At 42.7% G+C, this 25,820-nt stretch overlaps 1 protein-coding gene across 2 annotated transcripts in view; it reads right to left on the reverse strand.

Annotated features, from left to right (window-relative positions):
• The window catches only part of nkain2 (sodium/potassium transporting ATPase interacting 2), a 170,328-nt gene that overhangs the window by 59,666 nt on the left and 84,842 nt on the right, over positions 1–25,820 (reverse strand). For both annotated transcript variants that reach the window (XM_038962861.1, XM_038962860.1), the window contains exon 3: positions 21,029–21,109. In XM_038962861.1, coding sequence (XP_038818789.1) covers positions 21,029–21,109 — 81 coding nt within the window. The remainder of the gene's footprint in view (positions 1–21,028; positions 21,110–25,820) is intronic.

Genomic DNA, 25,820 nt, shown 5'->3' on the forward strand with positions numbered 1-25,820 from the left:
ATGTGATCTTTATATAGTAGCCTATAGCCACTAGCATAATGGAAGCAAATGGAGAGTAGAACCACAGAATGTTTCCCCTTCAATCACTACACACACACCACTCATAACCATCCCAACCTACACCAAAATGACAATACTGAGGAAAAGACCTTTGGAAAATTGTTATGAAATGGGTCTACTATCACTATAATAACATTTCTGACCTATACGTAATGGGACCGAGTTGTGTGGTAGCTAGGGTAAGGCTCCAGGGCCAGAGAAGCCTGGGGCTAGTATTGTCTAGCTACTTCCCCAATTCTCTCCCGTAGAGCAGGTGCAGGGGCTGCTGGGGGAAGAGAATGGGAACAACCCCAGCAGCCTGACAGCCCAACAGCACAAAACCCCCATACGCCCAAATTCATCCATCCATCCATACACCCGACTTCCTCCCTACAAGGACACAAATGAATGAGCAAGATCAAATGTGAGAGAGGTGGTGGTGGGGCTAACGTGAGCCCCCACAGTGGAGCCTGGCCCTGGCAGCCAGCAGGTCAGAGCTGCTGCATTGGGAGGCAGGGGAGTGTGGTGGGACCATTTCCACCCCAGCCAAAGTGACAGGAGCCCAGGCTCATCAAACAAAGCCAATCGGCTGGAAATAACACAATGACAAACAATTCTGTTTGCTGCTTGAAGCAAAAAGAGGAGCATTGGACTGTGCTGCCACTTTCAGGGCATCAGCTCCCCAAAAATATAAACGCATCATGTAAAGTGTTGGTCCCATGTTTCACAAGCTGAAATAAAAGATCCCAGAAATCTTCCATATGGACCAAAAACGTATTTCTCTCAAATGTTGTGCACAAATTTGTTCACAACCCTGTTAAGGAGCATTTCTCCTTTGCCAAATTCATCCATCCACCTGACAGGTGTGACATATCATTAAGCTGATTAAACAGCATGATCATTACACAGGAGCACCTAGGGACAATAAAGCTCGGGACAATAAAAGGCCACTGTAAAATGTGCAGTTTTGTCACACAACACAATGCCAGATTTTTTTGAGGGAGCGTGCAATTGGCATGCTGACTGCAAGAATATTCACTAGAGCTGTTGCCAGAGACTTAAATGTTCATTTCTCTACCAGAAGCTGCCTCCAACGTATCGTTTTAAAGAATTTGGCAGTACGTCCAACCGGCCTCACAACGTGTAACCAAGCCAGCCTACGACCTCCACATTTGGCTTCTTCACCTGCGGGATTGTCTGGAACCAGCCACCCAGACAGCTGATGAAACTGAGGAGCACTTCTGTCTGTAATAAAGATCTTTTGTGGGGAAAAATATTTCTGATTGGCTGGGCCTTGCTCTCCAGTGGGTGGGCCTATGCCCTCACAGGCCCACCCATGGCTGCGCTCCAGCGCAGTCATGTGAAATCCATAGATTAGGACCTAATTAATTTTTTTCAATTGACTGATTTCCTAATATGAACTGTAACTCAGTAGAATCATTGATCATATAATCACTGCCCCGTTGATCCTCAACACTGGGGCCCCACAAGAGTGCGTTTGTCACGCCCTGGCCTTAGTTATCTTTGTTTTCTTTATTATTTTAGTTAGGTCAGGGTGTGACATGGGGGATGTATGTGTTTTGTATTGTCTAGGGGGTTTGTATGTTTATGGGGCAGTGTCTAGTCTAGGTGTATGTATGTCTATGGTTGCCTGGATTGGTTCTCAATTAGAGACAGCTGTCTATCGTTGTCTCTGAATGGGAACCATATTTAGGCAGCCATATTCATTAGGTAGTTCGTGGGTGATTGTCTATGTTAGTTGCCTGTGTCTGCATTATTTGTTTATAGTGTCACGTTCGTTTGTTGTTTTTGTAAAGTTTGTTTAAGTGTTCTTCGTCTTCATTATAATAAATAGAAGATGTATTGTTATCACGCTGCGCCTTGGTCCTCCTCTCTTCCACCATATAACGATCGTTCTCAGCCCTCTCCTGTACTCCCTGTTCACCCATGACTGCGTGGCCATGCACTCCTCCAACTCAATCATCAAGTTTGCAGACGATACTACAGTGGTAGGCTTGATTACCAACAACGACGAGATGGCCTACAGGGAGGAGGTGAGGGCCCTCGGAGTGTGGTGTCAGGAAAATAGCCTCACACTCAACGTCAACAAAACAAAGGAGATGATCGTGGACTTCAGGAAACAGCAGAGGGAGAACCCCCCTGTCCATATCGACAGGACAGTAGTGGAGAAGGTGGAAAGTTTTAAATTCCTCGGTGTACACATCACGGACAAACTGAAATGGTCCAACCACACAGACAGCGTGGTGAAGAAGGCGCAACCTTCAACCTCAGGAGGCTGAAGAAATTTGGCTTGTCACCAAAAACACTCAAACTTTTACAGATGCGCAATCGAGAGCATCCTGTCGGGCTGTATCACAGCCTGGTACGGCAACTGCTCTGCCCTCAACCGCAAGGCTCTCCAGAGGGTAGTGAGGTCTGCACAACGCATCACCGGGGGCAAACTACCTGCCCTCCAGCACACCTACAGCACCCAATGTCACAGGAAGGCCAAAAAGATCATAAAGGACAACAACCACCCGAGCCACTGCCTGTTCACCCCGCTATCATCCAGAAGGTGAGGTCAGTACAGGTGCATCAAAGCTGGGACCGAGAGACTGAAAAACAGCTTCTATCTCAAGGCCATCAGACTGTTAAACAGCCATCACTAACATTGAGTGGCTGCTGCCAACATACCGACTCAAATCTCTAGCCACTTTAATCATTAAAAATTGGATGTAATAAATGTATCCCTAGTCACTTTAAACAATGCCACTTTATATAATGTTTACATACCCTACATTACTCATCTCATAAGTATATACTGTACTCTATACCATCTACTGCATCTTGCCTATGCCGTTCGACCATCACTCATCCATATATTTATATGTACATATTCTTATTCATTCCTTTACACCTGTGTGTATAAGGTAGTTGTTGTGAAATTGTTAGATTACTTGTTAGATATTACTGCATGCTCGGAACTAGAAGCACAAGCAATTTGCTACACTCGCATTAACATCTGCTAACCATGTGTATGTGACCAATACAATTTAATTGATTTGAAATTGTTGCATGTTGCATTTATTTTTTTGTCCAGTATAAATATCAGAAACAGTTTGTTTAGAGATATACAGGTAACTGCCAAAATAAAGGAAACACTTGAGTAAATGAGGGATAAAAAGTATATTGAAAGCAGGTGCTTCCACACAGGTGTGATTCCTGAGTTAATTAAGCAATTAACATCCCATCATGCTTAGGGTCATGTATAGAAATGCCCAGTTGCCCATTATTTTGGCTACCATGGTTAGAAGAAGAGATCTCAGTGACTTTGAAAGAGGGGTCTTAAAGGAGCATAGGGGGTTTAAAGGGTGTGTGTGTGTGTGTCTGTGTGTGTGTGTGTGTGTGTGTGTGCGTGCGTGCGTGCGCATGCGTGTGCGTGTGCGTGTGTGTTGAACACTTATAGGAGATTCTGGAGTGGCGTCTGAGACAGTGTTTTCCACCACCATCATCAAAACACCAAAGAATTGTGGAAGAATGGTGTTGCATTCCTCCAATAGAGTTCCAGGCACTTGTAGAATCTATGCCAAGGCGCATTGAAGCCCTATTAAGACACTTCATGTTGGTGTTTCCTTTATTTTGCCAGTTACCTGTAGATACTCATGACCTGTTTTCTGTGGATGAACAGGGTTCTTATTGTAAGCTGTAAAGAGGTGATATCAATGTATCTTACTCAAACAGTAGTGTTACAAGGGTGGTGCTGAATTCTAATGTCGTCCATTGAGCAACTCCAGTCCACACGCCAAAAGCCCTGTAATCTAAGTTAAGCCAGTGCTAATTCATTTATATTTATCAGAGCATGTGAGTTTAATTCATAGCTTCATGACTTTCACAAGAGGGTAAACATCTGGTAACAAATATCTCAGACTAATCCCAGATCTTTGGATGTGTCTGAGCAGCACACGTTTAGCTAAGGGTCTGCCGAGCAGAGCCAAGCGCCAAACCTGTACCATGATCAGACAGTCATGGACCATCTTGCTTTGTTGTCTCTTTCATTTCCCATGTGTCCCCCTTCGCCAGTATTCCACAATGCTTAAAGGATTTTTTTATTCTTTAAAGTGACACAAAGGCAGTCGTATAAAGAAACAATAATGATAGGAGGTGCTCTGACCAAGGCTGCTGGCTGGCCACTTTTTGGAGGGGAATAAAAAGCTGTTCACAGAGACTGAACTGAGACGGCATGCAGCTCCTCCCCACAGCCAGGTAATTTACATTTCATTGGAATTCCAAATCCTGTGAATCCTCCAGCACCTCCTGGACCACTCCTGGACAGGCTTAGCAGACTCAGGTGTCATTATGCCAGAATGTGTGTGTGTGGTTACTGCGTGTGCGTGTGTTTGTTTGTTTGTTTGTTTGTGTTTGTGTGTGTGTGTGTGTGTGTGTGTGTGTGTGTGTGTGTGTGTGTGTGTGTGTGTGTGTGTGTGTGTGTGTGTGTGTGTGTGTGTGTGTGTGTGTGTGTGTGTGTACACACCTTCCAGAAAAAGAGAAGAAGAAGACTGGCATTCAAAAAAATGTTTTTTACATTTTCCTGTTCCATCTGTCAGTTTCAATACTGTACCCTTATATTCAGGGAAGAGATGGAAAATGGAGACAATAACATTTGAATGGTTGCATCTTGGGCATGTGTGAGTCAACTGACTAATAGTGACAAACAAATTGCAACAGATGTCTTTGCAGTAGATCCCCTTGTGTCATGAGACATTGTGATTACCACGTATCTCCTTTGCAACTGGTTTGACCCCTCTAAAATACTATATGGGGTTGCTATCATGAGAATGGCTCAGGGAGAAACATGTTATAACTATGTATGAGGACAGAGAGCTCTTTAACAGGCATCTAGCACACACAACTAATGCCCCATTCCATTAAGGAGGACGACATCTTACTCGTGCAAAAGTCTCTTGAAAATCTTGGAGCTGCCAAGCGCCTTACTGAGTTTCAGAACCTCCATAATCGTGTGTTTGTGTCTGAGATGGGCTGTATATATTTACCTGGCTTTTTCTAAAAGGCAAACACACGGCACCCGACATGGGGGGACTTGGATATGCCCCACCGACATATCCAAGTCCTTCACCATTGTGATGACATACACCCAATCAGACATTTAGGTGGTGGTGTTGACATTTCAGTCAGGGGGGAGGGAGCCATGAGATAAGGAATGACTGATCCAGCTCGCCCATCTCTCATATCGGGCCATGCGGCCATTACGTAAGAATCCATAGGAGAGCTCCATAGGAGGTAGAGAGGTGTAAATCTCACACACAGCCAGCTAGCACGGCGAGGAGGAATAGGCGCTCCCTCTCTTGTTCATGTCGGTCCACTCCCTTGACGGAGGAGAGGCGAGACGAGAGGAGAGGAGGAGAGAGGGAGGCAGCCGGGTTCCACCACACCCCGCGGGAGGTTAATTGTTCTTCGGAATGAGGGGAATGGATGAGTGAAGGGAGGAGGAGAGAGGAAGGGTAGGATATATAGTAGTAAAACAATAGACAGGGAGAGGGAGACAGAGAGAGTAATGGAAACTGAACAAAGCTATCATACTGACGACAGGTTGTGTCTTCATGTGTCTTTGTTCGCTTGTGTAGCCAGCCGCAGCAGCAGCAACATCAGAGCCTTGAAACAAACAGCACAACAGCCAAGTATGGATAAAAAATACATTCTGTACAGGCCAACAACTGACAGGCTTTTCAGGATTCTTATTTGTGTGGCAGTCTGCAGTAGGGCTGTGATGCCTACCCAAGCTTTATTCCTAAAGTGATGAAGAGAGTGAGGAGGATAGGGACATGGGGATGTATTCTGAGAAAGAAGAGGTACAATCATCTGACTGTGAGTTCTCCAAGAAAGGGATTAGGGATTCTCATTACTTTTGACTCAAATTTCAAGCTGTTCTATTGTGCATCCATTCTTGTTTAAAAAGATGTGGACAGCTGGCACAAGCTACTTTATGGTCAGCCATCTTGGTATACACCGCAATATCAATGAGGACTGTTCAACTATTTAGACCTAACTGATGTTACTAAGAAAACAAACTAGGGTAATGGCCCCCGGTGAATCCAACAGTCTCTACTGCGTCTGTGACTCAGTGACTGTGTCAATAAGAAATTAGCAGCTGATCTTCTCCAAATGTCAGACTGATTCTCATCCATAATCAGACCGACACGGCTAATTACAGAACATCAAAATAACAACACTGATCAATCTCCAAGGACAGAGGGATGACGGTGAGAGTAGTTTCACTTCATTACTACTGGAGCTTGATCATACCAAGCTGTCATTACAGGAACATAGAGTCCCTGCCTATCTTTAGGAACCATTACAGTAACTACAAGGTACAGCTGATTTCTAGGAAGCTAAAAGCCCAAGCCCACACACTGATAGTGTTTATCTCGGACTGGCAGTACATTTTACAGCAGCACAGAAAGGACCTCTTCCCTCACGAACCTGATCAACCGTTAAATGCAGTTAAATACTATTTATTATTCAACTCAGTGGGTGTGTTCCTTTTTAAAACGTAAGACGTTTTTGATGGATAGTGGATATTGAAAAGCCTAACAGGGAGCAGTATTGTCGCAGATCATTTCCACATGATACACCGCTGCCTCCGGAATTACTGTTTCTCATCATTATCCGCTTCATTTCCAATGCCTGCTATATTCCACTCCCTGTTTGGGAATTACAGGGTGATTATTTTCCATCCTTGAGTTTTAATGCAGAGGATCCACAGCTGAGCCACAATGCCATACCTTGTGTGTGCACAGTGACGAGGCTATGCTAATGAATGACACATCCATTTTATTGTTGGCTGTCTCTCATTTGCACAGACTATGGTAACTTTGGAAAACAGGCAAGAAGACTAACAACAGAAATACATACAATACCCACCTCCGAGTATGATTATTACAAGCCTCATTATAATACATAAAACATGGTCTTCCTTGTGCCCTATGTGTAGCTGGGAACAGACAGGTGAGCCCTCACTGACCCTGGGTTAGTTCCTACATGCTTATCGGAGCGGTTGAGACCCTTTTGGTTTCTGTCCAAGCTGCAATTAGATGTACAGGAGAGAGCAGGTCTGGGTTCAGGAGATCTCCTGGCTCAGCTGGCTCACTGATCTTTAACGGCTGTCATCCCCATGACAATACCTGCTCAGGTCCTATCCAGAAATACGCTATCCCTGCTATTCTTGGCCAGGAGGCAGCTAGGAGCATGGTCCTCAGACAGGCCTGAGAGGCAGCCCTGAGAGCCCCTGGCTAACACAGTTAGTATTCACACAAAGGCTCTCCTAGACAAAAGCCTCAGATCGACCGATGAAATAAGCAATCTCTCAATGACCCCCCCCCCCCCCCCCCCCTTGCTTACCCTGCTTCTGACCCCCTGATGTCACAGTACTCTGATGAAGCCTGACATGACAGGAGGTGCGTGGAAACCCAATGGACAATCACCCTTGACCTTCATCAACACAAGCACCCGCAACAGCTGGGGAAAATAAAGGCAGAATCCTTTCAGTTTAGAATTCTCTATTATAAGCTAATTCTAAACATATGCCAGGAGCAGGGAATCAAAGAGAGTTCTGAGACACGCCGCACCGGGGGAGAGCTCAGTGTCATTAAGCCTTTCATTAAATCTACAGAGACAAAAGCCCGGGCAATGATGAAAAGGGAGTGCTATACAACACAAAATAAATACATAATTATTCGTAAGGCAGCACTGGGTGCAGGGAAAAAAATAATAACTGAACATCGCAGCTTGGTTTATTATGTCTCAGACTACGTTTCATGGAATGAATGACTCGGCTAGCTAACGGGAAAGAAATATGCGATTACACAATATCTTGGCATCTGTGTCGCAGCACAGAAGAGACCTAAAGAATAGCCTATTGCACTAGGATAAATGTGTGTTAGTGGAGGCTGCTGAGGGGAGAACAGCTCATAATAATGGCTGGAACGGCGCGAATGGAATGGCATGAAGCCATGTGTTTGATACCATTCCACTCATTCCCCTCCAGCCAATACCACGAGCCCGTCCTCCCAAATTAAGATGCCACCAACCATGGTTAAGATTATACTGTATGTAGGTCCATAAACAATAACCACAGCCTGCTTAACACATCTTATCTAAATGACACCAGACAGTGCCAACCTCCAGCACCGCCAAGGACTGCGCTGTATCAGAATCTCTCACAAACCCAATTTCCGACCGACGTCTCAATGAAATGCTACTGACACAGATCAGTAGACGGAACCAGCCAGACACACCAATGTCTATTTCTGAGTGACCTACTTCCGGAGAGTAAGAAGCTATCAAATAAGAAAATATCATCAGACAGACATCAAATTAACATGAGCATGATGCAAATATATGGGCTGTCTGCGCTTACAACCATGATTATTATCCCTAGGACTCTCACAATGGGTGTGTCATGTCATGACTAGTAATATTCATCCACGCTGTCCATACTGTAGATGCAAACCCTTTCCCTGTGTCTATGATCAGTGAATGAGGGGGACTTCACACCAATTTATTTGAATGTTGGCCAGTGTCTCCTGGGGATTGAGATGACTGATGAAGGACACTGCGTTTGAGGGCAGAGGCAGAACACTGTAAAAGACATAGACATGTGTAAAATAGGATGGAGGAAATTAAGACTTTCATTGTTCATCCCTCTCAAATTGCTCTTTTACCAATCCATTCCCCACACAGACAAAGGCGATATTGTCATATTCTCACTTCAATTAGAATATCCCAAATTATTTTTCTAAAGGTCAAATTTGATGTGTTCATTTTCCCTCTTCGGGAACACAGGCTGGAAGTGATCTTTCAATAAGGCATAAGCAGTCACATTTAAATGGGTCTCTGTTACTCTCCTCCTCACTTCTCTCCAGTAGGCCCCCAGTGCTCAGAACCGAACTGTCTTAGAGAATGTGCTAAGGTAGATTTATGAGCGAGATATGAACAGCTGAAAGAGGTTTAATTTATTTTGTGTCCGTTTTGTTGTTTGTTCATGCATTCCCGCGCAATCGTTCTCTGGAACAGTAGCCGCAGGGGCTGTCTTTACAATGTGCTGTCCACTTGAGGATAGAGAATTGTATTTATGGTGAAGGTCATGCATTCAGGGAGAGTGATACATGCAGCCGAGTCAAGGCAGCTTTAGAAATGATATCTATTATTATGATATAGTTGAACCGTAGGAAATGCTATGCATACTGTGCACTACACATTATCATAGCTTTTATAGTTTCATGTATTATTCAATTTTAGAAACTGCGGTGCAAAATGATCAAACAGGCTCACAGAATAACAACTACATGTTCCCTATTGCTACAGAATGTAGGGTGTCCAATACAAAATGCATCTTTTGAGCGATGGGTAAAATAATATGTTCATTGTGTAATCCTCTAAGAAAACCAATGGTCCAAACCTCATGTATCATAATACGTTCAAAAGTTATTGGAGTTTTTATCCTTGTAGGACGGCCAGAAACAGGGTGACTAAATCAATGGTGGCCAGAGAAAAAAAAAACGTGCCCAAATATCAGGAAGATTGCATTGCATCAGCTAGGCTGGATTCTGTGCAAGAATTAAGGCTCACTTTCCTGTTGAACTAGTCATCTTTCTTCTCAAATCTGCAGGACAAAAAAACAATATAGCGGTAACATGGACATCGATGTGGAGACGTGACATAGAGTATTTAGTAGACTTGTGCACAAGTAAGAATTTTCATATTCATTCGAAATTCCGGTTCTTTTTTTGAGGATTTCTCACAAAAACAACTGTCTGTGAAATGTCAACAGAGCACTGAGTGTGTACCAAGCTTTTTTATGTTCAAAGCCATTTACATGTAATTCAGCTCGTGTCATGCTAATTTTGCTTTTTGCGACCCGTGGAAACAACTTTTGAGACGACGACAACAAAATGTAAAATCTGAAGTTGTTACAAGGAACCTTCCCCTCTAATGTATGTCAACAGAGCTCAGTGCTTATTATCGTATGTATTAGGTCCAGAAATCCAACTTTTGTGATATAATGTTAATGGTATGTTAGAGAAAGACCCCAAATGAACAATTTAGAATGTGAATTATATTATTTGTCTTGGTAAAATATATTTTATAACATAAGAAAGTGAAATTTCATCACCAAAGCGTGTGGACACTCTATAGAATCGCACACCAATTGCAAAGCTAAGCAACAAACAGGGGGTACAGTAGATCAGATTTAATAATGCACATGGATTGTAGCTTCCTTCAATGTAATTGTCTGCATCATTTCCAATCCCCTATATATTTTATTGTAAATATATATATATATATATATATATATATATATATATATATATATATATATATATATATATATATATATGTATTTCTATATATGTTTTGCTTTGATTAAAGTAATTTGATGGTGTCTTGGGTGAGAAAAAAGTGCAATTTTCTTCAGAGCAATTAGCAATAAAGATTGACCTTTGGAATAAGCCCTGATGTTACAACAGAACAGACAGTGAACTAATTGCTATTTGTGTAATGGTGCTGAGAGAGAGAGAGTGAGAGAGAGAGAGAGAGAGAGAGAGAAAGAGAGAGAGAGAGACTGAGAGAGATAGAAAGAGAGAGAGACATAGAGAGAGAGAGAGCGCAGAATTAGGCCGATACCCGCTAATTATCAAAATCCAGATAAGAGCCGTTAAATTCTACAACCACCTTAAAGGAAGCGATTCCCAAACCTTCCATAACAAAGCCATCACCTACAGAGAAATTAACCTGGAGAAGAGCCCCCTAAGCAAGCTGGTCCTGGGGCTCTGTTCAAACACAAACAGACCCCCACAATTAGACCCAACCAAATCATGAGAAAACAGAAGGATAATTACTTGATACATTGGAAAGAATTTACAAAAAAATAGAGCTAACTAGAATGCTATTGACTATGTACAGACTCAGTGAGCATATGTAGCCTTGCTATTGAGAAAGGCCGCCAAAGGCAGACCTGGCTCTCAATAGAGCTATGTGCACACAGCCCACAAAATGAGGTGGAAACTGAGCTGCACTTCCTCATAAATTTGGCACTTCCTGCCAAATGTATGACCATATTAGAGACACATATTTCCCTCAGATTACACAGACCCACAAAGAACTTGAAAACATATCCAATTTTGATAAACTCCCATACATATTGGGTGAAATACCAGCATGCCATCACAGCAGAAAGATTTGTGACTTGTTGCCACAAGAAAAGGGCAACCAGTGAAGAACAAATACAACCTATATATATGTTGATTTATTTTCCCTTTTGTACTTTAACTATTTGCACATCACTACAACACTGTATATAGACATAATGTGACATGTAAACATATGTTTGCCATGCCAATAAAGCCCCTTAAATTGAAATTGAATTGAGAGAGAAAGAAAGAAAGAAAGAAAGAAAAAGAGAGAGGGAGAAAGAGAGAGAGAGAGAGAACGAGAGAGAGAGAGAGAAAGTTATGACGGAGTAAAAATGAAGACATTGTTATCTTCTGATCAACAGCAACACAGTCGTCTATCTCTCTTTTCCTGACACACCGTTACTCGGATCCACATACTGCTTGATACATCAAGTCATCAAGCTACAGTAGCATGGATAATACAGATACTCTTTCACTATTACCTCCAGCACAGTTTGGCGATAATGACCAACATAAGGTACCAATGAGGTGTGACAAACTATCGGCTTCACAGTGTTTGATGAGGTTGACTGTTGTACTGAACCTTGTGTAAGTGTTCCTACTAGTGGCCGTCTTTGCTCATCTGTGACGGAGAGATTGTGGACATTCAGTACGAAGGAACAGTCTGTTCTAAATTATGTCTGAGCTTGCAGGTTACCTGTGTTCCTGACTCCGTCATCTAACTACAGAACTCTCGCTCATTATGTCTGAATTATCCCCCTTGGTTCGTCTGTTACTCCTCTACTTGTTGACCTTCAAATGGAAGGGTCATCATAATTCAAGAACTCTGATTGTAAATTCTAAAAGCTTGTGTTTAATTATGTTTGTACTACACGGCATCGGAACGGCTTATGATTTTCAACCTCTCGGTGAGCTTAAAAGGTCAGGTGCTTTTAATTAGATTTGAATATTTGATATGTCCCTTCAGTGTTCAGGTCACCGCTATCAGACAGATATCAATACAAAGGAATTAAAGATGGCTGCGCTGGGTGTCTCTAGGTTGCCGTCATGTTTATTTAGTCCATAAGATATCATAAGAACACATTTTCGAAGCAAAGTATTGAAGGCTGCTATGGTACCAAGGGACTGAAAAAGCCTGTTGACACTTCATATAGCTTTAGGCAGTACTGATCTCATATCACCATGTCAAATTCCAAATCGTTTTTTGATCCTCATGGCACTATTGGACAGGTTACTGCGTATGCTTTTTGTCGTTTTCTTCCGGAGATTAAAAAGACGGTTGAGGGATGAAACCTGTTTTTCTCCCAGCATACAACATTTAAGAGCACTATTACCTCAGAGCCCTATCACTGCTTTTAGCAAGTCATTGGCCTTGACGCTGGATACTCGACCCAGTCACTCAATGACTGGTTGAAGATAAAGAGGCTGTTTTAGGCTGGGTAGATATTTAACGCGTCAGACGTCAGACCTGAACATTGCAAACATATCAACAACGATAACCATATAGGCTATGTATTCTCCCAAACAGAAGCACCCTACTTTAAATGCTCCCCCACCATCCACGAAGGTCCCAGACCCATAAGTGGAGTGATGTATTGTGGGATGCTGCAACGCTATTCGCCCCATCTTGGCTTTGAGTGAAGCCTGTAGGCCTGTTCCTGCTCTGCATTATCTCTACCGAGACGGCAATCTCCTGGTCCCTGCCTGTGCTGCAATGCCGTTGGATATGACTAGTTTCTTCCCACCTGACCTGCTGGTCAAGCCCTGCCAATCACGGCACTTTGGACAAATCACCCCTTTCCCTGCCGGCACCACACCAGGCTGATCAGCACATTTATCTCTCTACCCTCTCTCACCCAGATGATGGCTTCTTCTCTCAGGTGAATGGGAAAAGTATTATGTTTCTGATTGTCCCTGCATCCATTACACACTGGCACATCATTTTTCATTAGGGTGACCACTTGCAGACAGCTGACAACAGTCTATTTCTATTCCATGCAGGGATCTGTATCATATGTGTCATATCTACAGTTCTATCTATGTCTTTTCAACAGTCATATGAATCCATGTGAGTGCGTCACAGACAGGGAACAATATGAATTGACTGTACAACCATAGGCATTAAAAGAGAGAGTGTGGCATTTTGAATCTGTCTGTCTGTTTGTTTGTTTCCACTGACTGACATTGCTGATGACACATTCCCTCACAGATGGAGCAGTGGGACAAACACACTGGCCTCCTGCCGAGAAATGATTGATGGGAGAAACTTCTTGCTTGTTGAAAGGGATATTTTAACTCAAGTAAATCCCCTGGATTATAGCAAAACAATGTACTGGCAAATTTACAGTTTAATGTCAATTTTTTTGGACACACAAGCTCAAGTATTCACTTTTGTCGCATGACTGAAATGTGAACATTGATTTAGGGGAAGTTTGTGCGGTTTATTTCTTAATACTAATTAATGTACAGTGCATTGCAAAAGTATTCATCCCCCTTGGTGTTTTTCCTATTTTGTTGCATTACAACCTGTAATTTAAATGGATTTTTATTTGGATTTCATGTAATGGACATACACAAAATAGTCCAAATTGGTGAAGTAAAATGAAAGAAATAACTTGTTTAAAAAATAAAAATAAAATTAAAAACTGAAAAGTGGTGCGTGCATATGTATTCACCCCCTTTGCTATGAAGCCCCTAAATAAGATCTGGTGCAATCAATTACCTTCGGAAGTCACATAATTAAGTCCACAATGAATTAAGTCCATAATTAAGTCCACCTGTGTGCAATCTAAGTGTCACATGATCTCAGTATATATACACCTGTTCTGAAAGGCCCCAGAGTCTGTAACACCACTAAGCACGGGGCACCACCAAGCAAGCGGCACCATGAAGTCCAAGGAGCTCTCCAAACAGGTCAGGGACAAAGTTGTGAAGTACAGATCAGGGTTGAGTTAGAAAAAAATATCAGAAACTTTGAACATCCCACGGAGCACCATTAAATCCATTATTAAAAAATGGAAAGAATATGGCACCACAACAAACCTGCCAAGAGAGGGCCGCCCACTAAAATTCACAGACTAGGCAAGAAGGGCATTAATCAGAGAGGCAACAAAGAGATAAAAGATAACCCTGAAGGAGCAGCAAAGCTCCAAAGCAGAGATTGGAGTTTCTGTCCATAGGACCACTTTAAGCCGTACACTCCACAGAGCTAGGCGTTACAGAAGAGTGGCCAGAAAAAAATGCCATTGCTTAAAGAAAAAAATAAGCAAACATGTTTGGTGTTCGCCAAAAGGCATGTGGGAGAGTCGCCAAGCATATGGAAGAAGATACTCTGGTTAGATGAGACTAAAATTGAGCTTTTTGGCCATGAAGGAAAACGCTATGTCTGACGCAAACCGAAAACCTCTCATCACCCCGAGAACACTATCCCCACAGTGAAACATGGTGGTGGCAGCATCATGCTGTGAGGATGTTTTTCAACGGCAGGGACTGGGAAACTGGTCAGAATTGAAGAGATGATGGATGGCGCTAAATACAGGGAAATTCTTGAGGGAAACCTGTTTCAGTCTTCAAGATATTTGAGACTGGGATGGAGGTTCACCTTCCAGCAGGACAATGACCCTAAGCATACTGCTAAAGCAACACTCGAGTGGTTTAAGAGGAAACATTTAAATGTCTTGGAATGGCCTAGTCAAAGCCCAGACCTCAATCCAATTGAGAATCTGTGGTATGACTTAAAGATTGCTGTACACCAGCAGAACCCATCCAAATTGAAGGAGCTGGAGCAGTTTTGTCTTGAGGAATGGGCAAAAATCCCAGTGGCTAGATGTGTCAAGCTTATAGAGACATACCCCAAGAGACTTGTAGCTGTAATTTCTGCAAAAGGTGGCTCTACAAAGTATTGACTTTGGGGGGTGAATAGTTATGCACACTCAAGTTTTCAGTTTTTTGTCTTATTTCTTGTTTGTTTCACAATAAAAAAAACTATTTTGTATCTTCAAAGTGGTAGGCATGTTGTTGTGTAAATCAAATGATACAAACCCCTAACAAATCCATTTTAATTCCAGGTTGTAAGGCAACAAAATAGGAAAAATGCCTAGCGGGGTATACTTTCACAAGCCACTGTATACTATGGCATATTGGCTAGTGACAGAGGCGGGGTGGAGAATGAAGCATTTACATACAGCCAAGTCAGTGGCAAAGCATCTACAAGCCTCTCCAAGCACCCTCATGGTCGGAGCACTGCATTAGTGTCATTCTAATCTGAATAGCACACTGGGGGGGGGACTTTTATTGTCATCTTTAATGACACTGAGAGCACTCTGCAGACTTCAGCATTCATCAGGGAGGCATCTGGAGCATGCCTTGCCTTTTACTCTGCATTTAGTCTGGTTATTAACTTTGTGGCTAGTTTCCAGTCTGTCTTCTAACGCATTGATCTGGTAATGGTCAATACAATCAACACATTCTGACATCTTCACGTCTGCTATGCCTTTGTGTACGTACATGCTAGATTGGTCCAAATATATTTCCCAATGTTTCACCAAATTGAATCAATGAGTCTCAGTGAAATCAAGGAGTGGATCAAGTTCATTTGAGCTCAATCAAGTGACGTCCATGTCGTTGGTTTGGCCTTTAATCACCCAGGAGAAGACACGTTTGTTAAATGGTTTGTGGTTTGTTAAATGACTCCGACACTGAGTTGTGAACTCTTAACAGCAACACATTAAACCCTGACAGGGCCACGACGGCACCCCAACTATAAACAGTTCAATAAGAGACAGGCTTCGGGTACTTTTAATAACTTATTCAGCCCAGGCCAGATCGATTCAAATAATAGGAAAGCCAATATATAGATAAAACCCTTAAAAGGCTATAAAACCCTGTGTATACAGGTTATCATTACTCATTGTGTATTTATTATGACTTTTATTATTAAAAGGTTATTACTTTTCTATTATTTCTCTATTTTCTCTCTCTCTCTGCATTGTTGGGAAGGGCCCGCAAGTAAGCATTTCACTGTTAGCCTCTTGAAATAGACTCGGGTTCTATCAAGGGTCTATGAGACAGAAACATGGCTCATAAAAACCTAATACATAGTAACCACTGGTAGGGGTGCTGGAAATTGGAGTGCTCGGACTTCTCCAGCGGGTTCAGTTAAACAACTGGATATTTTAAGTTGGGTGATTCAGGGTCAGTGCACTGCCAAAGGGTATGGGTGATTCAGGGTCAGTGCACTGCCAAAGGGTATAACATGAGTAATTACCTATCTAGGACTAAGGGCAAACAGTTCTGGTGACAGGCCTGCATTACTTCACCTGTAACTATTAACACCGTTTTCTAAATTCACTTTATTTTATAACAACATAGTTCCCTTATGTTTTGTGAGAGGTTCAAAGTTAGTAAGGGATGTAGGCTACTCTATGGGAGTGTCCGTGATTCATGTAGCGTCTGGAGTTCTAGTGTCCGGCTCCCCTGTCAAGCTCCTCCGGCCAGCCTATTCCTAAACTAGACGGCTCTCAGAGTCTGTGATAGGTGGTGATGGGAAATAATAGCCTTATTGAGCTAGCACAAGCACTGTAACTCATTTGTTCTGAGGGCCTGGTGCTGACAGGCCAGCCTTGTCCCTCCTCTCCAGTGAAATTGACTATAAATCACTATTCCTCCCAGACCTGACACTTTATCAGAATACCAGCATTTTTCCTGTATATGAAGACTATGTAGTGTGCAGACAGGAAGTAGGCCAGTTGCATGCTTTTAAAGTTGCTCCAAGGAAAAAGACACAGATAACCTGCCAATGTAAGGATTTACTGAGGCTCTGCCATGCCACTTACAACCATAGCAATATTTCATAGGGCTGCAAATATATCAACATCATGACATAGCACAATAGGAACTTCTTACAAACAGTAAAAAGGTATCATTAATTCAACTGAACTGGGAAGACATCGGTGCCAAATCTATCATACATTCTCCATTTAACCTTTGCTTTGATTTTAACCTTGAACCATTGCTTAGTACTGTGCATAATGTAGCCAGCAATATTGTTCAGGCCTTAAGGCTAAAATACAGAGGTCATGATCAGTGTTGATATGGAGAACGTTGGCACACAATATTTGGCATGAATCCCATACTAAGATGTCAGAAAGCTCCATTTTAATGGTTATTTGTTTATGCAAATGTCAGGTTGTTCCAACCTGGATTAGATTCCTGGCTGACAGGAGACGTTATCCGATTTTGGGCCAGGTGGGCCAGGTGTATCTGTCTGTCCCAGATTGGGAGGGACGTTTGTGAGCAGCTCTTATTGCATCAGCTCTCATCCTCCTCTCTGCCAGACTGTGACTATTTGCCTAGAAGCTAGAAGGCTGTCTGCTGCCATGGCTGGGACACAGTTTTATTTACTGTGCCTGGGCTCAGGTTGAAGCTCAGACTGGAGCTCCATGGCTCTCTACGCCCACTCTACCCACTCTCCTATGCTCTACCCTGTCACTTCTTGTCAGTGCCAACAGTCCTCTGCCAATGGCCTCCACATTCAATTCCCAGAATATCTCTGGGCATGCCAATGGAATTGGTGAACAGGCCAAAGAGTTTGCCGCTTTTAACCCATTCACATATTAAAGCACAAACACAATCCAGAAGGGAGCTCTCTTAAGAGTGCCCAGTTAGCAGTTTGAGACATTCGACATGAATGTAAAAGAAACATGGTGACACTTTCTCTCTACAGGCCCAAACCCGATCTACAAAGAATACTGTTGTTGTTTATTCTCTCTCTCTCAAGTCACGTACTATTTCAATGTCAATCACTCTCCTGATAGACTATTGGCTTTCTCCTAGACAAGTCCCCCTTAGCGGAGTGATTGAGCGAGTTGAGACCTGTAAGGAGGATTACGCCACGTAATGAAAAGAATACGCAGGGATTCGTCCCATTTATTTATCTTAATTTGTTTCTGTGTGTGATCTTCCTGCCTTGGCGGGTCTCAATGGATTCTCTCCTGGTTAAACACATTACACCTACATTAATAAATCATGAGGCGCCCCAACGTGAGCCAAATAAATCACACTAACTAACACACTTTCACTTTACTGTTACTAATTAAAGTACCTGAAAAGAACCACCATGTAGAACATGCAGTGGAATCACACTCAGAACTACAAAGATGCCCTTTTCGTCAGTCAGGCAAAACGATGAGGAGCGATGAGTTGATGCCTCAGTGCCTCTTCTCCCTAGGATAAAAAAGTGACAAGGCCACTCGTGGGAACTGACGCTGGTGAATTGTGAAGGAAGCCAATGAACATTCGCTCTTTAAGAGATTTATTTCAGGCAAGTTAGAAGACATAAAAAAAGCAGTGCTGAAATGCAGCAGGGAGAACTCACTGAGAGAAAGGCAATGTACTATGCAGATATTTCCCGGGACTTTCAAAGTGTATATAGCCCCAAACCCATGTCATTTTCCAGCTGTTAATGACATTGACTGTTAATAAAACTATAATGCAACAGATGCCATTCCCTGATGCTTTTCAAACGTGCTAAGATAACTCTGAGGTGAAACTGTCAAATCCTCCAAAGGCAATTGAGGAGGAAGGAAGCCAGGCTATAGGAGAGTGAAGACTGTGAGACTAAGTGAGAGCTCCATCTGTTGCCATAGATCCCAGATAAGATTAAACAGTAGCGACAGAGCAACAAGGAAGCACGATCGACTAAGAAATGTACAGACATTTCAAAGAGACTTCCTCACAGATAAACACAATCCAAATGGTGTGACAAAATACCCACACATGTTCTCTTTCCTCTCTATGTGGATATATACTGAACTACAACTACCTTACTGGCAAATTAGCTTGACCAATAACACTATAATAATCCTTATCATTGGTGATACAACAATGGCATGTAATGTGGCCACATTTGTGACCAAAAGCTACAGCAATATAATCTTCACGTCTCTACTTGACTCATGTCCACAGCTCTGATAATATCTGGTCATGAGAAGCGCTCAGAGTCAGTGGTCAACATTAAGGGATGAGTAGTTTCAGTGTCATTTTCCAAATGAAAACATAACAGATAAAAGCACTTGATGAAATGTCATGATCAAGTTACACGGCTGGTTTGCCTTTTAATTGGGTACAATATTAAACATTTTGACATTTTAATTACATCTTCTCAAATGTTCTCATACATACATGAACAGATGACAGATTATGGAATAAATTCCCAGTTGAAATTAGAAAGTTTGAGCATGGGGGACCAAAGAGATTGAGAGGGAGAGAGAGAGGGGCCGAGAGGTGGAGGGAGAGAGAGAAGGACCGAGAGGTGGAGGGAGAGAGAGAAGGACCGAGAGGTGGAGGGAGAGAGAGAGGGACCGAGAGGTGGAGGGAGAGAGAGCGGGACCGAGAGGTGGAGGGAGAGAGAGAGGGACCGAGAGGTGGAGGGAGAGAGAGATGGACCGAGAGGTGGAAGGAGAGAGAGAAGACACATTTGCATCTATATTGCGGTATTACTGTATTTCTTTGAACCAGGGGTGAAAGTAGATGTATTTGTTTTCCCTGTACGGGACCTCGTGTATAAACTTTTTGTATGGGCCTAATCATAGAATTACATATAGAATCGCTATTAATTTAATAGGATCTCTTGTGGGCCTAGTAGTAAAGATGTATCTTAACTTAACTCAAATGTATTACCTTTTACTGTGGAATAAACACAACCAGTCATGATCTTTCATCTGATTGTCAAACAATAAAAAGGCTCATGTACTGTAGGCTACCTCCGTTTGTCTACTCACAAATGAATTCCAGCAGCCAAACAGTGTTCTATGCACCCGCCATTTGATTAATAAAAATAAACATCTGTTGAAGAACCAAAAAGTGTAGGGACATTTGGCTATTGTCATTATGCCTACACTTGTACACATTATGCATGAATGGATGCATCTACAGCTGTCAGTCTCGGCCAGTTATCTCTGCCTTGGAAAAATGTCAGCGTTCTCGTCAAACCACACTGTATTTTCAAGGCCTTCAGAAAGTATTCACACCTCTTGACTTTTTCCACATTTGATTGTGTTACAGCCCGAATTTTGTTTTGATTAAATTACATATAGTCCTTCCTAACTCAGTTGACGGAGAGGAAGGAAACCTCTCAGGGATTTCACCATTGAGGCCAATGGTGACTTTAAAACAGTTTAATGGCTGTGAAAACTGAGGATAGATCAACAACATTGTAGTTACTCCACAATACTAACCTAAATGACAGAGTGAAAAGAAGGAAGCCAGTACATAATACAAATATTCCAAAAGATATATTCTGTTTGCAACACGGCACTAAAGTAATACTGTGGCAAAGTAATTCACTTTTTGTACTGAATACAAAGTGTTATGTTTGGGGCAAATCCAATACAACTCACTAAGTACCACTCTCCATATTTTCAAGCATGGTGGTGGCTTCATCATGTTATGGGTATGCTTGTTGCAGTTAAGGACTGGGGAGTTTTTCAGGGAAAAAAATTGCGCAATGGGGCTAAGCACAGGCAAAATCCTAGACCTTGAAGAATTTTGAAAATAATATTGGGCAAATGTTGCACAATCCAGGTGTGGAAAGCTCTTAAGAGACTTACCCAGAAAGACTCACAACTATCTCCTTCAGAAACAGCGAAGTAATGTGTAACCCGTGATTAAATGGCATGCGAAAAAGACCATTAAAGACATATTATCCATGGCCTCTGTTCTCTGGCAGGTAATAATAAAAGGCTCTCCAGCTCTGTAGAGCTCTCAGCAGGTCACATTACCTTGGAGAGGTCCCCCACTTCCAGGTAGAAACAGATGATGAAGATGTTCCAGGTCACCCAGAGAACCAGCCACACTGCATACTATGGGAGAGGAGAGAGTGCGCGAGAGAGAGAGGAGGGGGAGAGAAGAAGCACACACCACTGAACAAACAGTATCACAGTAGTAGAACACCACAAGCAATGTCAAGCTCAGAATAACACGCCAAAAACAAATGCATATTTTGATTCTCCTTAGTATCTGGGTTTCCACAGCCAGGATCATAGTGTTTCTTTGTAATTAATTATCTGCTGGGTATGTCTTCACACAGAATCTGCCTCCACACATCTGAATCATGCCAGAGCCAAACATTTAGTACCTCTTCTTGGTATTGAAGGTGTGTGTGTGTGTGTGTGTTGTGTGTTGTGTGTGGAAGGGCTGAGGCTTAGAGGCTCCTTAGAGATAGGGATGGAGGCTTATCAAAGCGTTTTGAAATGTGTCAAAATGAAACAACTCAATGTCCAATTGGCACTGAAGAACACAAAACATGATGTTACTGTTCAGTATGTCCTCATTTAGGTACTGTACTGTCCAAATGTCTGAAAGGACACTCACAAGAAAGTTGAGGGCAAAATGAGTTTGACACCCCTGATCTAAGACATGGCGCATCTATCGACATATCATGTACTTTTTTTTCGAAGCAGGCTATTTTGAAGCATGGGAAATCATTATCACAACACGTGTTTTTTTCCCCCGATTAAAATGTGAGAAGCGACTTTCTGGGAGAAGAAGAACTGTGAAGTCTGATAAGCAGAGCAGAGGAGAGATCTTCAGATAAAAGGATGCTTATCTGATCCTATTTTAAAGCAGACAGGTGATCCAGAATAAAATACTGGGCCACTGGAAATGGGAACTCAATTGCATTACATGTAGGAAGCTCATCCAAATATACAGTGGTGGAAAAAGTACCCGATTGTCATACTTGAGTAAAAGTATAGATACCTTAGTAGAAAGTTACTCAAGTAAAAGTAAAAGTTACCCAGTAAAACACAACTTGAGTAAAAGTCTAAAAGTATTTGGTTCTAAATATACTTAAGTATCAAAAGTAAATGTAATTGATCAAATATACTGAAGTATAAATCATTTCAAATTCCTTATATTAAGAAAAGCAGATGACACCATTTCATGTTTTTAAAACGTGTGGATAGCCTGTGGCACACTCCAACACTCAGACATAATTTACAAATTATGCATTTGTGTTTGGTGAGTCCGCCAGATCAGAGGTGCGTGAATTGGATGATTTTCCTGTCCTGCTATGCATTCAAAATTTAACGAGTTCTTTTGGGTGTCAAGGAAAATGTACAGTGTAAAAAGTACATTATTTTCTTTAGGAATGTAGTGAAGTAAAAGTAAAAGTTGTCAAAATATAAATAGTATAATATAAACCCCCAAAAACGACTTAAGTAGTAGTTTAAAGTATTAATAATTAAGCACTTTACGCCACCGCAAATATATGTATCCACTTATCTGTTAAATGCACATAATCGAGGACAAATATCACTACAGGAGCCATAGCTGACACTAGTGGGGCGGCAGGTAGCCTAGTGGTTAGAGTGTTGGACTAGTAACCGAAAGGTTGCTAGATCGAATCCCCGAGCTGACAAGGTAAAAATCTGTCGTTCTGCCACTGAACAAGGCAGTTAACCCACTGTTCCTAGGCCGTCATTGTAAATAAGAATTTGTTCTGAACTGTCTTGCCTAGTTAAGAAAATGTGTACTTTATGACAATAAGAAAGATCTGATCAAATATCTTTGCAGGATACAGTGATATTCATCATGAATGTATAACCTGATGGATCATGGAGATATGCAATATTATGGATAGAGCACTGTAGCTAAAGAGGAACATTTACAGAAAGGGATACAGTATGGCAGTGTTTCCCAAACTAGGGGTCGTGACCCCATATGGGGTCGCCTGATTTGAAAATGGGGTCGCAAGATAAAATTTCCGCTTCATAGAACCGGGGTTAAGTCATTAACCTCCGGTAGCTGCTAGATGCGGTTTCTTCCTACAAACGTGGCACTATCTTTTGAATGGTTTAAGCTACAAAATATTATGACCCCATCACTGAAAAGACAAGACTGTTTCCCACTGCAATACCCACAAGCCATGCAGGACTCATTAGAACAGAGTGGACAAGACCAGGCACTAAATCAGACTGGGGGGAAATAACATAATCAATGATGATCTTTTCTACACAGAAAATCATACAAAATTATTGTCGGATGATCTTCTGAACAATATATTTTCTGATGCATTTCAGTCACTTCAAACCATACTTCCTTCAGATTGAAATACTGTCAAAAGTACTGTCAGACTGATTTGTAATAGACTGTAATAGACCCATTATAAAAAGTTAACACTGGCCGGTGATGATTATTATTATTTTTTTTTACATTGATCACTTTTTTTACATGGTGGGGCCACAAACATTCTTTGATATCAAAATGGGGTTGTGGGGCCCAGAAAGGTTTGGGAACCCCTGTAGTATGTGGACTGTCCCAACATTGGACCGGGCCTCAGTAGGTGGGCGGGGTGGGCCTATCCTCTCCCGTAGTCATGGGGACTCCTTGGTAATGTGTTGGGAATGACTGACTCTCACCCCAGATGGCCTCAGAGGGGGAGAGGGTGAGAGAGGGGGAGAGACCACTGCAAGCTGTCACAGGTGCAGAAAACCTTTCCCTTTACTTAAAAATCCCTTTTAGAAGCAGATAATGTCGGCAGGCACATGCTGTACGTACAATTTATACAGCGAATCAGCTGAAACGCCCGAGGGGAGGGTTGAAGGTCAATACTACATGCCTTCCTCCCAACTGGAGTGCGGCTGTCTGGCTGACACGTCTCTCGAAGTAGACGTGTGGCGGCATAATGATTCTCCCACGTCTGTGAGGTGGAGCAGGGCTAGGCCAAGCCATTGACTTCAATTAGGGCCATAATCCAAACTGGTACATGAGCTGGTGATGGTCTCTAAACCCAGGGGGTGGAGGTTGGAGGGAGCAGTAGGGGGCAATCCATGAATGTGTTAGGGCACAAGTGTATATGTTTCCAGGCCTAATTCACCAGACCATTGACAGAGGGGCAGAGCCGCCACGGAGGAAGGTTTTACCGCCTCTATAATCTGACATGTTGTCAAGACATTAGATCCAGAAGATGGGTGCGTGTAGTGGAACCTAATTTGGCCTTTCTCCAGCTACTGGCAAGAGCCATGTTAAATTAGAATAAAAATTCATCTGCTCTGACAGCATTACCAAAACGGATATAAGCAAGAGTAATATTGGACAGTAAGCCATTTATCTTTACAGGCATAGACTTTGATAGCTGAGGCTGATAGTGGGTTGAGGCTCCATTTCTACAGGGGAGGAGGGGGTGAGGAGGGGTGAGGAGGAGGGGCTGTCAAGGTAAACTCTCTGCTGTATGACAGCGGCTCTCTCTGACGGCTGAGTCAAAATGCCTGGGTTTTAAGTCTCCATAATATAAACTCAGCAAAAAAAGAAACATTCCTTTTTCAGGACCCTGTCTTTCAAAGATAATTCGTAAAAATCCAAATAACTTCACAGATCTTCATTGTAAAGGGTTTAAACACTGTTTCCCATTCCCATGCTTGTTCAATGAACCATAAACAATAAATGAACATGCACCTGTGGAACGGTTGTTAAGACACTAACAGCTTACAGACGGTAGGCAATTAAGGTCACAGTTATGAAAACCTAGGACACTAAAGAGGCCTTTCTACTGACTCTGAAAAACACCAAAAGAAAGATGCCCAGGGCCCCTGCTCATCTGCGTGAACATGCCTTAGGCATTCTGCAAGGAGGCATGAGGACTGCAGATGTGGCAAGGGCAATAAATTGCAATGTCCATACCGTGAGACGCCTAAGACGGCACTACAGGGAGACAGGACGGACATCTGATCGTCCTCGCAGTGCCAGACCACGTATAACAACACCTGCACAGGATTGGTACATCCGAACATCACACCTGCGGGACAGGTACAGGATGGCAATAACAACTGCCCGAGTTACACCAGGAATGCACAATCCTTCCTTCAGGGCTCAGACTGAGAGAGGCTGGACTGAGGGCTTGTAGGCCTGTTGTAAGGCAGGTCCTCACCAGACATCACCAGCAACAGCGTCGCCTATGGGCACAATCCCACCGTCGCTGGACCAGACAGGACTGGCAAAAAGGACTCTTCACTGACGAGTCGCAGTTTTGTCTCACCAGGGGTGATGGTCGGATTCGCGTTTATTGTCGAAGGAATGAGCATTACACCAAGGCCTGTACTCTGGAGCGGGATTGATTTGGATGGGGAGAGTCCGTCATGGTCTGGGGTGGTGTGTCAAAGCATCATCGGACTGAGCTTGTTGTCATTGCAGGCAATCTCAACGCTGTGCATTACAGGGAAGACATCCTCCTCCCTCATGTGGTACCCTTCCTGCGGGATCATCCTGACATGACCCTCCAGCATGACAATGCCACCAGACATACTGCTCGTTCTGTGTGTGATTTCCTGCAAGACAGGAATGTCAGTGTTCTGCCATGGCCAGCAAAGAGCCCGGATCTCAATCCCATTGGAAGAGTTGGGTAACAACTCACAGCAAGAACTGGCAAATCTGGTGCAGTCCATGAGGAGGAGATGCACTGCAGTACTTAATGCAGCTGGTGGTCACACCAGATACTGACTGTTACTTTTGATTTTGACCCCCCCTTTGTTCAGGGACACATTATTCCATTTCTGTTAGACACATGCCTGTGGA

Source organism: Salvelinus namaycush, chromosome 24 (genome assembly GCF_016432855.1).
Source record: "Salvelinus namaycush isolate Seneca chromosome 24, SaNama_1.0, whole genome shotgun sequence".
Taxonomy (NCBI): Eukaryota; Metazoa; Chordata; class Actinopteri; order Salmoniformes; family Salmonidae; genus Salvelinus; species Salvelinus namaycush.